Source organism: Argiope bruennichi, chromosome 10 (genome assembly GCF_947563725.1).
Source record: "Argiope bruennichi chromosome 10, qqArgBrue1.1, whole genome shotgun sequence".
NCBI lineage: Eukaryota > Metazoa > Arthropoda > Arachnida > Araneae > Araneidae > Argiope > Argiope bruennichi.
Window position 1 is genome coordinate 1670919 of NC_079160.1, and position 16154 is coordinate 1687072.

A 16154-nucleotide genomic window follows, 5' to 3' on the forward strand; every position below is an offset into this window, starting at 1 on the left:
CATACATTTTCGTTTGATTGCGAGTAAGCAAAATTTGTAATCGATTGTGGAAATGAATCAGTTATTCAGTAATGGCAGTTGATTTCTGTTGAAGTAGATTAAAGATCTGGTTTTTTATAACTCTTAATCCTATTAAGGCTAAAATCTGAATTCTAATTATATATTGGGAGCTCATAAATATGAGATATGAAACCTTTCAAAATAAAATGCTCTTTGAATTCCATACTTTTTTTCATTGTTTAACCAAAATAATTCTTTATTTTTAAATACTAATGAGTAAAATGTGCTTCAAATAATTAAGTTTGCTACATAATTATAAAAAATATGTATTGATCGTTTATAGCAGTAAGAAACTGCTGACAACCTTACATTTTTTCTGTGCTCTGAACTTGAATTTTTTAATGAGAGAAAATTAACACTTCATTCATATCCGTTCTTTGTTGAACAATCTGAATAATAAATTGGAATATAGGATTCCTATTTGTGATCTGTTTGCATTAATATAAATTGGCCTCCGGATTTTCACAAACTTATTTCTACTAGAAGTGCTTTTGAAAATTTCTGTAAATTTATTGTTGACTTCATGACTGTTAAATTTTATTCTTTTCCTTTATGTAATGTGTTGCATACTTACTTTTGTAAGCCCCGTATGTTACTTTGTGGTGCATGGGGGTTTATTAATGTTTCAATAAAAAAAATGCATCTAATGTTATTATTGATACTTATTTCTTATATTATTTTTAAATAAAACCTGATTCAAGAAAGTGTAGTGCATTTGATTATTGTACTTACTGAACTGTCATTACGTTCTTAGAAATTCTATTATTTTCTCTATTAAAACTCATGTTATTGTTGATGATTTTTCTATATTGATGAATAATTTTCCTAATACTGTAAAACCAATCTATGCTTGCCAAACATTTAAATCTAATATGCTTCACTATATTGTTATTATGCGTTTGAACAAAGTCATTTGCAAGATTGGAATGGATTCTGGTTAGTGAATGGGAAATTTTTATCAGAATGTTTTTGATTAAAAATAAGACTGTGTTAATTGTTAAATTATATAGCAGATAATATATCTAATTAAAAGTCAAGTAATGTGTTTTAAAAATGTAATGCAAATGCAATAGCTCAAATTCTATGTATATATATATATAGGATTTTGAGGAGAAAAATAGTTTATAAATATTTTTGCAAGTTAAATTATAATATATCTTCATTAAGAGATTATTAATAATTCAACACTTTCATATTCTAATTTAACATTTGAACTGAAAATAAGATATGTTTTTTTTTTTTTTTTTTTTATAGAATTATGAAATACATAGGAAATGTGAGGAGCTTTTTGAGAAAGATTATATCTACTGTGTAAGTATCTTAAGCATACGTTTAATTCAAGTATTTTGTATAGTAATTTTATTGTTTATTTTAACTTATGCAGTATACTTAACTAATTGCAGATATTGTGATATGGCGTTTACAATTAATAATGCTATCTTTTCGTACTGTTACATATCTTCTAATGCTGCAATTAGTTTAATAGAACTTGTATTCTATTCTTCTATTTATTTATTCTTCTTATGTTTGCATTTATTTATTTATTAAAGCATTCTGTTTATTTATTAATATTTTTTACTTGGCATAAAACCACTTACTTTGGAAAGAGGAAGAGATTGAGAGAACAAAAGTAACTTTTAAAAGTTTAAGAAAATTTTGAATTTTAAATAGCTGTATAGATGACAACATAATACAGCTTGAATATTGAATGAAATTTAATATTTTCTTCAAGAGAATAAAGAATGGGTTTTTTTGATGAATGACAGCTGAATCTTTTTTTTTTAAACTATGTAATATCTAAATTATATATAATTTAGATAGCATCTAATAAAGACATTTGAATAATGAACAGCCTGTTCATTTTCAAAATTTCTTTTCATATTTATGAATGAATGAACAAAATAAAACGTGCTTATTTTACCATAATAGGTTATTAAATTTGGGTGAAATTACATAGTTTAGATTGCCGACATGGAGGAATTAAGTAAGAGCACCTTGACTGCTAACCTGGCATTATTTATCTATCCAGAATAAACTTTGTAAATTACATGCTCTTTATATGTTTAGATTTTATTGTCATCCTGTTATATGTTTAGAAATCTAGTTTTAATTTGCTGTACTTGTATCTAGTTAGATCTTGTTGATGGTTGTCCTGTGCTTTGAATTTTTCAAGCCATATTAACATGTTTGTATTATTTTGCCTATCGAAAAGATGTGTCCTTTTCCTGCTTAGGAAATTAATTCTTTTGGTGATTCTGAAATAATACAGAATTCAATAAAACTCTTGTGATTAATATACGAGTTGTTATCTTGAAATCCCTGAGGACAAAAATTTTCAAGATGGCTTTTTTATGATGTTTAAATTTGCTGCAATGGCAACCAAGCTAAAATGTGAAGGGTCATGGGCTCTTTATTTTTAAGAAATGCTCTGGGACAAAAGCAAAGCATGGAAATGTCTGGTTTACTTTTAAAACAGTTTTGTAAATAAAATTTGTATATTATGTGTAGTGCCTAGTAAAAACACTTGAAGAAAGAATATTCTGCTCATTTTTGAAACTTTGCTAGATAACAAATACTAAACCTGCGTACGTGTGTATAGTCATGGTGTGTGTGTGTGGGGGGGGGGGAGCAACTGGATTTATTCTTCTGTCGATCATTGTATAGGAAAACTAAATATACTATCTTAAAACTATTAATCGTAGTTGACTTCTTTGATCTGCTCATAGGCACGCACAAAAATCTGAATAACCGAATGCCATGATATCACAAGCAGTTGAGTTTTAAGGGTCATCATGGCTTTGATACAAATCTTTTAAGAAGGCATGTCCTTAGGAGAGTATCCATCAGCCCTGGTGAATACTTTTTGTGTGTACCAGGGCTGCAAGAACCAACCACCATGCTGGAAGCTTCTCATCATTTTTGAGATTTTCCCTGCCCATTTGGGTTTAAAACTAGTAATATATTAAAAGATGCTGTGTCTAAAATGTTCATAGGGGATTGTCTATATATTTAAATTTGCACAAACCTTTAAATTTCTTTTGGCAATACCTTTTATAATGTCTTATTCATTTATTCCCTGTGGAAAAGTCATCCAGAGTACAAATCTAGGTTAATATACTATGATTACATTTTATATCTTTAAGACATTTTCTGTTAAGGTATTGTTTCCATATTTAGATGTGTAAAATCTGTCTATTGTTTGAATGTCATTAATAGTATTTTTTTTTTGTGTGTGTGTGTGACATTTTAAAGATATCTGTAAAGTTACGATCTTGTTAAAATCAATTACTACTCCATGCATGAAAAAATAAAATGAAAATTCTTGGAAGAAGTTTTATTTTTTTCTTCAAAGAGATGTACAAGAGCATTGAGTTTTTTTTATAGCAGAAGCACGAGAATAGAAAATTTTATTATATGTCTTACTGATAACTTAAGTCCATGGAATTGTGAGGAAAAGGCCATCTTCCAACCGTACCACAGGCTCTTGCCAATTAAATTCATGACTCATCTCGCAAAACCACATTTTTCTACAGGGTGCATAGCATCATGAAAAGTGCTTAAATTTGAAAACTATTTTTAAGCACTTTAAAGTGTACTTAATTTTGAAAAAGATCTTTAAAAGGTCTTTTTAAAAAAAACTTAATTTTCTTGAGAAGTGGAAAGAAAACCTTTGTTTTCCAATATGTGTTATAACAATTAATGATTTTTTCAAACTACCTTTCCAACATTATGTATTGCTGTTTATTGAATTATTGGAAAGGTTAGCCTAAAGGGACAATACAAAATATGTTCTATGTTATATCAGGGTTGCATCACCACCGGAAAAACGGGGGATTAAAAAATTATCTAAAAAAAAAAAAAAAAAACTAGGAAAAAGTGGGGGAAATTTGAAAATTTTCATTAAAAAAAAAAGGGAAAATATATGGAAATTTATTATTTTATTTCCTATTAAAAAAATGCTTGTCTCTAAAGATTGCAAGAAATAAAGATCACAGTCATACCTTCCAAAAACGAAAAATACTATTCGTGATTTTGTAATGTAGAAACTTGCCCTTTTTCTACCCTCTGCTTTTTTTTTTTTCTGTATAGGTTAGTTCTGTTTTGATATGCGAGACAGTTGTTCTTTTTCCATCAGATTCCCAAATTGCAGATAATGAGCATATTGAAGATTTCTTTAACTGCATAAAAGAATATAATGCATTTGTTTGGCAGAAATAACATCCAGATGCTATTTCTTAAAAGTAAAAATTTGTTATTTCATAAAATGAACTGAATTTTTCAAAGATGAATCCTTTGGAATTTTTAACTATATTTTCTTTCTTATATTTTTTGATGATAATGTAAAGTTATGCATATATTTTATTATCTAGGTTATGATTTGATTTTCCTTTATTTGTCATGTTCAGTTATTTCAAAATTCGTGCATTTTCTTATGTAAATTTTTCTAATTATTTCTTACAGAAAATTGAGAATGAAAAAGGTTCATTATCTGCAAATTATCCATCTCAGATTATAGTTCCTACTGAAGAAAGGTCTTTTTCATCGAAAGATTCAGATTCTTCAAAAGGGTATTTTCTGGTATTTCTATTCTTTAATGGAGATTTTTGAGGATTTGAACTTGTTTGAAACCTTTTTGGAATTTCTTTAGGGCACCTTACTCTGCAAGCAGCTTTGATGCTTCAAAATTTAAAGAAATTGCAAACAAATCAAATTTAGCTCGATGCAGAACAAGATTTCCAGTTCCTGTAATATTATACAAAGGCAAGGTTTGTATATATATATTTGTCTTTAAAAATATTACTTTAAAGAAATAAAAATCAATATACCTAATAAACAAAAATGTGTTCTTGATTCATTCTATTTGAAGAAAAATAAATTTGCTAATGAGGTTCCCTCCCCCCTCTTTCAGTTTGTTTGCCGATCTGCAACTTTAGCGTGTGGTGGTGAAATGCTTTGGAGGGACATGTCAGTTTGTATATTTAACAGTGAGTAATTGTATTTTGTTGTGTGTAAATAATTATATATATTATATATATATAATACATTCAAAAAATTTTTTCCTTATTTTAGCTTCAACGTCAGAATCGGAAGATAAATCCACTCCAGTTAGTCGGTAAGTTATTATATATAACTCTGTGTGGAAAGTTGAATGCCTTAAAGTTATAATTAGAATTTTATTGCTGCATTCATATATTTATGTATTAGATCTAACTAGAAAAATTAATAATTAAAGGAAATAATCATGCAATAAATTGTTTTAATGTGTTAGTATATATAATAAGTATTTATAAAAGTTAGTATATATAAATATTTGGAAGTTAAAAGGAAAATATTTTTTTAGTTTCATTGTATGGTAGCACTTTTAAGGAGAATCTCTCTCTTTCTACTTGCCATATATTGCTGAATATAAGCTCAGAGGATGTATTTTCTTCAAAAACTTATCAAAATTAAAGTTGCTCTTAGCAAGCTGGGTGGCAAAGATAGATTCCTTTGCATCTAAGTTACTATTTTCAAATTCATTTCAATCCTGAGACAAGAACTATGAAAATGCCACCCCACCTCACCATTTTCACCAGGATTTGATAGCTTCTATTATATTATGTACAAGGCTGTGTTTATGGTTTGAAATTTATCATTAGCTTGAGCATCAATGAATCTGTTTGCAGAGGATGGAGGAGGCAATATGAGGAAGGTTACAAAGTTGTTATTGAATATTGTTTCATACATTTTGATTATTACAGAATATGCCCTCAATTTTTTAATTAAAAAGAAAACTATTCAAATGCTTGCAGTAAGTTCATTGTAAAATTCTTATTTTTCAGTTTACTTTCAAGGTGTAAATGTTTGTCTATGACAAATGCACAATTTTTTTAGATAAGGCAAATACAGATTACATGGAAGAATCATACCTTTTAATATTACATACAACATAAAATTCTTTTAATTTTTAATAGTGAGAATTGCTGTATGTAGTTAAAATCTGCAATTTTGTCACTAAAAGTTAGCAGACCAAAAGAGTAAATTTTATTATTATTTTTTTTCTCCCTAATATAATTTTCCATTTTTTCTCATCTTAACTGTAGTTATCAGTGAGAAATCCCCCCCCCTTTTTTCCCTTAAAGAATCGGGAGAAAAATTTAAATAATTTTACTTAGGAAATAAAAAAAGATAAAGAAAATTGTAAAAGAAAAAAAATAAATGGGCATAGGGTCTTTAAAGAATTGTATGTATTTCAGTTTTTGAATTTTAGAAGGAAAATGGTTTGTATCTTTGTGGTGGGGGAAAAAATCTATAATAGTCTTTTTATTTTTGCTTTAAATACAGTTACAAAAAATACGATTTTAGTAGTTATAAATTTTTTTTCTCTTCATAGGAATGGGCCTTTATTTACTGAATTGCGTAGTCAGGATATCAAGTTGCTTAAAGAATTATCTGTTAATTATATCTGTGATCTTATGGTTGAAAATAAAAAAGTCAAATATGGTTTAAAGTAAGTTTTCTTCAAAATAAGAAAAATTAAAATTATGCATGTTATTAGTTGATGTTTGATTTATGTAAATGAAAAAGTATAGTTTGTTTGTGATCTGTTTTTTCTTAAGATAGTATTTGAATTTCTTTGCAGGGTCAGTTCTTCAGAGAAGATTGATAAAGAAAATAGATACTGTGATTTCAAAATTGTTCAACTTCCGTATCCAGGTAATTGATATATTTGTTATTTTATCATAAATTCATAATGAATTTATCTTGTAAAATTGTTCTTTATTCTGATGGAGAGGAGGACTCTGCTGTTTTGAAAATAAACTATTTTTCTGTTTTAAAAGATTTTTAAAGAAGGATTTTTTTTTTTTCAAATGGATTTTCAACTTTATCATATCTATAATTCCAATTTGAGGAATTATGTTTATTCTTCGTAGCTTACATGCTTATAAAAATATTTTTATACTTTCAAGATTTCTTCCGATAAGATTTGCGAAACCACTTCAAACATGGGTTATATCTTTGTGTTAATTATATACATAATATTAATTGGTTTTGTTATTTTTACTGTTTTTGATGGCCTCTTCTAAATGTAGGGACATCTAATTTTATCAGAAACATATAAATATATTGATGAACAAAATCTAAGAATGATAAAAAGGATGGCTGTATATTTTTTTTAAAAAATGCAGACATATTTTTATGTTGGATGTTACAAATGATTAGAAATAGAATGTGAAACATCTTAAAATTCAAGATTTACTGGGAGAAGATAAGGAAGCAATAGACATAGTGGAACATATGTTTTTTCAAAACTTAATCCAAAGGATTTTATTATTCATGATACACAGTTTAAAGGAATACATGAATAGAGAAAAGTTCCTATGCATTATAATGCAAATTTCTATTTATTACTGCATTCTTTAAATAATGTGATCGAGAAAGCTTTAAAGCAACTTCATTGCAAAGTTAGGAATAGTTTGTTTAATAGAGGGTAGAAACAAAAAATAGGATGTTGTTCAAAAATATCTCGTATATTTTCTATAATGATCAATTTGAAAATTCTTATCACCAGGTACAGGTGATGAATAACCATTTATGTTTAAACAATCCTTTACAGCACTGATGGAATGACAAAATAAGTTATGATCCATGACTAGGTAGTTTTTGTAGACAATAGCAAAGAAAAAGTGAAAATAATGTACTGTGCAGTAGTAATCTCAGTATAAAGCTCCTGTTTCAATAAATTTTATTCCAGTGCATTCAATTGATATACTATAGTTCAAGTATAACTCTTATCTTGGCCAGATGGAGAAAACAAGTCATAACTAGTTTGCCGTGAAACAATTCCATACAGTTCAAGAAGAAAGCCATATTTAACAGAAACAAAACTGGCAAAAGTATTTTTATAATAGTTAAAAAAAAAAAAAAACTGGTGGCTTTAATTTTACAAAATGTCTTATGAAAGTCAACATTCCCTGTTTTGGTATTTCACAGTAACATATATAATGTATAATTGATAAAAATTATTTGATTTACATTATAAAAAGTAATTTCTTTTTTTAATTTGCTGAATATATTAATTTGTCATTTAATGTTTTCTATATAAAACATCCTCTTGCAGGTTGTGAATTTTTTAAGAAATTCAAAGACAATAATTACATTGCTGAAGGTTTAATGTTTGATTGGGAACAGGTAATTTGCATTTCTTGATTTTCTATTGCCTTTAACAGCTTTCAAAACCTTTTTCTGTATTACAAAGCAAGATTAAATATTTATTTTAATAAAATTCATGCAAGTTTTAGAAAATGTCATCTTCATTTCTAAATTTTTGTTTGCAATAAATTATTGTATTCCATTGAGATGTACATTGAATGGATCATGGTAGCTCAATATACTAAAAGCATTATAACATTCTACAAGCAGCATTTTTTTTTTTTTTTTTCAGTTTAACATTTTTAGAACTTGCTGCCCTGAACAACTTACACTGTGCCCTTGTCCACAGTACTTGAAATTTAAATCTTATTTTCATAAATTTAGGGTCCTGGTTAAATATTCGATTTTTTTTTTTTTTTTTTTTTTTTTTATGTTCTTGAAAATTCTTTAGAAAAAGTAGGCAATTTGTGTATTCATTACTTTTGAAAAGAGAAGAACAATATAGTCTGCAGCTTCATTTTTTCTTGAGAATTCTAACGTAAAAAAGATGATATGCAAATGCTATGAATCACTAGTCTTTTCTCTCTATATAGTTTGGAGGAAGAAGGAGATGATAGAAGCAAGATTACCACCACAATTGGTAAGAAACCTTCGATAGGCCCAGCAGTTAGAGATAATATTATATCATTCCTTGTATTTTTACAATGCTTAGATGTAATTGCAAGGTTTTTTAAAGTTTGTAGAGTTATTATTGTAATGATATTTTAAATTTGAATCAAAATATTTTCCCAATCAAAAAAATTGCTAAAACTTTCTCCTTTGGCCAATAAAGTGCTTTTTATTTAATTTCATTTAGCATTTTTTTATACATTAGTAATGTTTTATTTAAATAGCTGACTAATTTTCATGTGTATAATCAAATGTTTAATGAGGCCTTCAACAAATCTTTGCAAAGGAATACATAGATTTACATATTCACTTTTTGAGTAAAAAAATAACAGGTTCAAATCAGACATGTGGCTTCAATTTTCATGACTCATTGTATGGTTGAAAATATTTTATACGAATTTTATAATTTTATTAGAGGAAACACTGGATTTGAGAAAGGTTTTATTTATCTAGATTGATGGTCAGTCAGTAAATTCAAAGTTTTTTTACCTATTGAATGTTGAAATTTCGAAGGAATTAAGAGTTTTCAACAATATTGATAAATATGGTTTGTTGTATCCTGAATGTTTTTTGTAATTTGTTTACACATTTGGAGCAATATCCACATGGGATGTTGAGCTTTTTTTCTTGTGTTATTATTTCAGATATTTACAGGTAAGAAGGGAAAGACTATTTAAAATTTTCGGAGTAGAAAACTTCCTTTGAATTTTTGCAGACTGTCTTGAGAATTAGAAATGTGGAACTACTTGTTGATAACTAAGAAATAGATCTTAGAAGATCATTACTATTACTTTAAAGCCACAATGAATGTTATAAACTTTAAAAAAAGAAAGAAAATCTTATTCATTATATTAACTTGAAATTATAAATGTGATTACTATTCCATTTCATTTTAAACTCTTCTATGTATCCCTGACACTTTTTAAACTTGTGGTTTAAGTTGCAAAGTTTTGATATTTTCCTTCCTTTTAATGCATTAATAAGTGTTTTTTTTTTTTTTTAATTTTCTGTATATTTTTTTTTTTTTAAACAAAGCTTTTTTTATAGTATTTTTAGCATTATTTTGCCTCCTCCTGAATTATTTAAAAATAAGAATTATATAACTGAAATAATAATGTAATGTAAGTCGACTTCATTATAACATTTCAATTATCTAATCATCCACTATCCTTTAATTGAGGCCTAATATTATGTTTCTATATCTTTACAATTACATATACATTTTTAATGCACACTTATCTTGGTTGTCATAAAAAATTCTTAGAAAAAATTGCTTTTAAAAGAGCTTATTCAATTATTAAACTTAGGACAATATAAAAGAAAATATCTATATTGTCCTAATCTCACAAGTGTAAATACCATGGCTGAAAAGTATTTTGTGTAACTGATGCTGCTAATTTACAACGGTTTATTTATTTTCCATTGAGAAAAATCAGTAATAGAAAAATAACCCCATTGATCCTTAATCATCTATTTGAATGTTACATTTATTGAAGGAATAAAATTTTCTGTTGTATATTTTGAAACTATATTAACCATTAATAAACTTCAAATATTGGATTGTTTAAAAGAAATTATTTTTCATTTAGTATTTATATTATGAAATGGGCATCATTTTGTTTACTTTTACAGTATTACTAAATTGTGCAGCTCTGTATAAATTTATTTTATTTTTTCTGAGTGATTTTATTTTATTGGATTTATTGCCTGTTATATAATATAGTGTGTGTGTGTATGTATGTATGTATGTATGTATGTATGTATTTTTTGTAGTCCATTATTAGTTTCCATATATGAACATAATTTTCCCTCCCTACAGAATTATGTTGATTCATCTTTGACATTGCCATCTGATTCCATAGCATCTGCTCTTGGAATTCATTGGTCAAATTACAAAGTAAGTGGGGTTTTTTTTCACTTGAAATTAAATTTTCTGTTGATTCTTTTAAAATTAGGTTGATATGTATGATTTGAATTGTGTCATTTTCAAACTTGATTATATTTTAATTGAAATGTAATATGAGGATTTTCAATGTTTTAGATCAAATTTTTGAAATTTTAATTAGAATTAATATTTTTCTATAGTAAATATGTGAGGACATGAAATGTTCTGTTTTCAAATAAATACGTTTTAATTAAGAACTATATTATTCTTAAATTTCAGGAAAGCAGATTATTGGTATATATTGTTAAATATCAATCGTATTATATGTCATACTGGGCCTGAAATCTTCAGAATGCTTAATTTACATTTTTTGTATCCTATTTGCCTTATTCCTTTATTTATTTTTCCTTTTAATGTATTTTATTTGTTCTTTTAATGGAGGTTTTTGAGTGTGTATTTGTTTCAGGTGTGGGATCTTGTCAAACTAACACAAAACTACTTAAAATTGCTTGTAACATATGTTGTTGAGGGTAAGTTTTTAAAGTTGATGGTAAATTATTTTAAAGCATAAATGTTAAAATTATTTGATAAGTCAACATAAATATACTTTTAGGGACTTCCAGCATCCTTATTCATTGTATATCAGGCTGGGATCGTACTCCTTTGTTTGTCTCTCTTCTACGTATGTCATTATGGGCTGATGGTCAAATACATTCAAGTCTGTCTGCAGTAGAAATGGCCTATTTAACTTTAGCTTACGACTGGTATCTTTTTGGGTAAATAAGTTTTCCTGGTATAATAAAGTTTTAATTCTTTTGTAGATCAGATCTTCAATATATAACATTTTGAATACTGCTACTGAAGAATATGAACAAGAAATAATTAAAATAACTATAAACAGTATATATAAAGCATTATTTTTTTTTTGGTTGTTTCTTTCTTTTATGCAATTTCATTTGCTGTTTTAGTTCACAGATTTTTTAAAAAATGCTTTTAGGTTGTATTTTTAGATTTAAGTTATAAAATATCATTAAAAGTGTTTGACATATCAATAAATTTTATTTTAAAATTCATTTAAGATGGTTATCCATATAATTACAGTGTTACGGTAAATTTAACCAATTTTGGAATTTTTTTTTTTTTTTTTTTTTTTTGAAAGTTTGCTTATAGGAAGTATTTATCAAATAATAATTGTCTGAATTTCAAGTATAAAGCTAAATCTCTTTTCTTTTCTGATATTTCTTTATGGAAAGCACATAATATATTTTAAAATAAAATATCTTAATAAATAAAATTAACAACTTTAAGAAATTCAGAATTAGAAATTTATTCAGAAATTAAATATTTTATTTCAATTGGATTTAAAATCATAATTTCATAGTTAGTAGATAGAAATGTATATATTTTTCCTTAAATGCAACAGTATTTTAAACTTTGTTTGAGTTGTTTACCAGCCTTTAGAAAACAATTTGTGAGGCTAGCTTTAAAATAAAACAAAATAATTTTCAGTTGCTGCTTTTAATTGTTACTTTAAATTAACATATTTGTATATTCATGAAATAAGAACATTTTTATGAATATCTGTAAGGAAATATTTTATCGTGTACTGACATTTAATGATTTTTTTAAATGGTCATATAAATAAGAATTGCGGAGTACCAAAAATCTATATAATTAAAACTTCATCAGTTTACATTATTAAGATTATCTGGTAGAGGAATTTGAAAAGTTGCAGATTGCCAAATTCAATGTGTAATTTACAAAGTGACTAAAAAGGCGAACTTACGGAACTTTTTGAAAGTTAGATATGTGAACTAGATAATTGTTTTTTATAGGGTTATGATGTCATGTGATTGGTCTCCATTAGAAAATTCATGTTAACAATGAACAAAACGTAACAAAATAAACATAAGAATGATGGACTAGCATCAAATGAACTTAGAAAAAAATGTGAATGCTCCACTGATGCTGTTTTGACTTCAAAATGCTATTATCTTATAAAAAAATTGAGATAATATTAAGGAGAGTTTATTTAATAGAATTAAAATATTATGTTATTAATGAGAAAAAGCATTGATTATGTGTTAATCGCAGGAATGAATCATCATATGAAATTATGAAACTTGCCAAATTAGAAACTTTCTTGAAAGGGCTTTATTAAGCATTATTAGAATTACATATTTAATAAGGAAACATTCGAAACCACGTACAATTACGAAAATAGCTTATTCTTTCTTCAATAACTGAAATGACATCAATTATGTATGGAGAAACGTATAGTAATGACTAAAAATGAGGTCATAATCAGGAGATATCTTTTCTTGCTAGATTTGTACTGTATCAGATAATATGGAATCAGTTAGGTTAAATCGATTACATAATTCTGCAATATTTATTATATGATTTAGAAAAACTATTAATGTTACTAAACTGCTTCATGTAATAATTTAGATGATATATTTAAGAAGAAAAACTAATAAAAAAATTGGAGGGAAGTATTTGGAATTATTAATAGGCATTTTGAAACAAATTACTTTACCTAATGCACACTGTTTTGGTTTTACTACTGTAAACAAGTTTATAAGGACTCTAAGAGTTAGTTATAAAAATCTTTCTACATATAGTATTCATCCATTGTAAGATATATAGACAAACTATGCCTGTTAAAGGCATTAAAACATTCTGCTATTCTGTACATATTATTTTGGAGTGTTGTAATTGTAATGAATCACTTTAAAACCAACAGTCATCTCTTTTCAGTTGTCTAATAAAATGTGTGTTCGCTGTATTAGGCATTATTGCTACATACTAAAGTCGTATAGTTCTCTTGCAAAACATTTTCGATTTCAGAAAGGAAGCTTATATCCCCCCCCTTGATTACAATAGATTAAGAATGGATTTAACAAACTGTAATAGAATTTAATAATGTTTTAAATAATGATGAAGTTAATATTCTTTTTGGCAATAAAAAAAACACATATTGGCAACTTAATACATTAATGAATAATAGCTCATAAAACTTGGTGAGGTTGGCAGACATTTTTGAAAGACTTAAGGATTTGAATTTAAGTCTACAAGGGAAGAGCTCAAACATTTAAGCATTAAAATGGAAGTTTTAAAGAATTATCTTATTCTTTGCTAAGAAAATTGAACAAACAATACAGGCACCTTTCTGTACATATCGCAATTTTCTAAAGAAAATTATATGAATTTATCATTTTAAAAATATTACCATAAATATTAAATAATCATATCATTAATATTAAATTAGTACTAAGCAAAAAGTTTGTTTTAAAAACTCGAAATAATGAATTAGATGGTTTGCATAATCCATTTTCATTTAATATTCTTATATACAGTACTCTTTTAAATGAAAAAGAACAATTAGTCGATTTTTCACATAAGGCAATACACATTTAAGTTTCCAACTTCTCAAAAATTTTGGTTATTGATTGGAGACAAGTCTGTCGATTCGATGTCTGTCTTACCTGGAGTTGCTACAATATTTTACTCAAAACAAGTAGTCTTGCACCATCTAATTAATTAATCTATACTATAAATTTGGGAAAACTGTCTCAGTAGTCCTGCTGTTTTCTATAATATGTATGTATATATATACTTAATCTTATATATGCATATGTAATTTTTTGTTAATATATTTTCTTTGCTTACTTTTCTTTCAGCAAATATAATTTATTACAAGATCGATAATTTATAATTTAAGATTAAACTTTTTTGCATTTGGCTAAGCATTGCATGGTCTATAAACATTGAAAAAGAAAATTTCATTAAAAAAATATGGGAGTTTAGCACTTCTTTATTTTAGATGTTTCTATATAATTTTAACATCTTAAACTATATTTAGATAATATACATCTTTCTATTAAACTGCATTTTAGATTTTTATTCAAGTGTGATTTATTTTTCTATTTTACAGTCATGATCTACCATCACGATTAAAAGTTGGCGAGGAAGTAAGTCTTCTAAAGATTTTTCCCCCCTCTTTCCACTTTTTATTTTAATTTAAAGTTCTTCTATATGTAAATGTAAAACTTTGGTTTGTAATAAAATCATACTTTATAATTTAAGATTGAGGTTGGGTGTTTTTTTTTTCCATATATTTAAATATTATAATATTACTGGTTTGCTTTTAAACATAAAATTTAAAAAGTTGTATGTTTTGAATTCAAGTAAATGTTCTTTAAAAATAATCTTGTTCTTCATTTTCTGAAGGTTTAATTTGTTAAATTTATATTGGAAATATAAATGCAGTATAATGTGGGTGGAGATATATTAAAAATCATAATATAAATAATATATCTGATGGACATATACGAAAAAAGATGCTTCAAAATTAAGAGACACTTTTAACAAAATTTATTCTGTTGCTTTGTTGTTAGCCTTTTTTGTTGCAACCACTAATGTGAAGTAATAATTTGTCAATGAAATAATAGCATTTAAATGCTCTTTTGTGTAAGCTAGAATTTATTTATATTGCTGATATTTTTATTACTTAAAAATGAGATGTTTGATATTTATGTTAAATAAATAATTAGAAATGATAAATCTCAGATAAACTAATGAACATATCAATGAAATATTATGTTGAATTTTCATTTTTGAATTATGTTTCTTATTTGATTTCCTTATAGATCCTGTTTTTTTGTTTTGAATTTTTGAAGTTTATTACATCAGATGATTTTTCTTCAAGAAAAAGGTATTTTTTGCTACTACGTTAGTGAATATGTAATGCTGTTTAAAGTAATTGTTTGATTAACAGTAAATGCTTCATATTCAGTGTGGTGATCTGAATTTTGTAAATTATTTTATATGAAGAGAATTTTGATGTATCTTTATGATTTGTAACATAATATCCTGAGTATTTGCTGAGATTTTTTTTTTTTACTTTAAAAAGTTGTTATTGATTTCTTTTTAAATTAATTATCATTAAGTTGTAATTCTAGATTTATAGTCATTGATACTGAAGATTAATCTATATTTAAATTGTATGGTTATTTTTCATTTGTATTTTTTTTTTTTTTTTTTGTCTTTTTATTTAGGAAATTAAGGATTTCTTGAAAAATTAAATATTTTTATTACAGTAAGCTAATTGCAACTACCATATTTTATTCACAGTGAATTTTTCTAAAAGTTGAAAAGGCAAAGTTGCATGTTAACTGTTTTATTTTCATAAAACTTTTTGTTCTGCAAAGTATCTAATGATCCTGTAAATGATAAATGTGACAGAAATGTGCTTAAAAATATTTGCTTTAATAAATAAATTTATAAAATCATTTTTGCTTTAACAAAACTAAAACTTATTTTTAAAAAAAATCAAGGATTATTTTCTGTTGGTCAATTTAAGAAGCATCAAATTGAAATATGTATGTGCATATAAATATGCACA

The 16154-nt window shown here is 26.0% G+C and overlaps 1 protein-coding gene across 1 annotated transcript in view; it reads left to right on the forward strand.

The window, feature by feature from the left end:
* LOC129988467 (myotubularin-related protein 14-like) overlaps positions 1-16154 on the forward strand; it is a 29610-nt gene that overhangs the window by 492 nt on the left and 12964 nt on the right. The window contains exons 2-14 of the mRNA XM_056096701.1: positions 1315-1371; positions 4522-4628; positions 4709-4826; positions 4970-5045; positions 5131-5173; positions 6434-6550; positions 6683-6756; positions 8162-8232; positions 10682-10759; positions 11214-11277; positions 11361-11523; positions 14685-14721; positions 15400-15464. Of these exons, the coding sequence (XP_055952676.1) occupies positions 1315-1371; positions 4522-4628; positions 4709-4826; positions 4970-5045; positions 5131-5173; positions 6434-6550; positions 6683-6756; positions 8162-8232; positions 10682-10759; positions 11214-11277; positions 11361-11523; positions 14685-14721; positions 15400-15464 (1070 nt within the window). The remainder of the gene's footprint in view (positions 1-1314; positions 1372-4521; positions 4629-4708; positions 4827-4969; positions 5046-5130; positions 5174-6433; positions 6551-6682; positions 6757-8161; positions 8233-10681; positions 10760-11213; positions 11278-11360; positions 11524-14684; positions 14722-15399; positions 15465-16154) is intronic.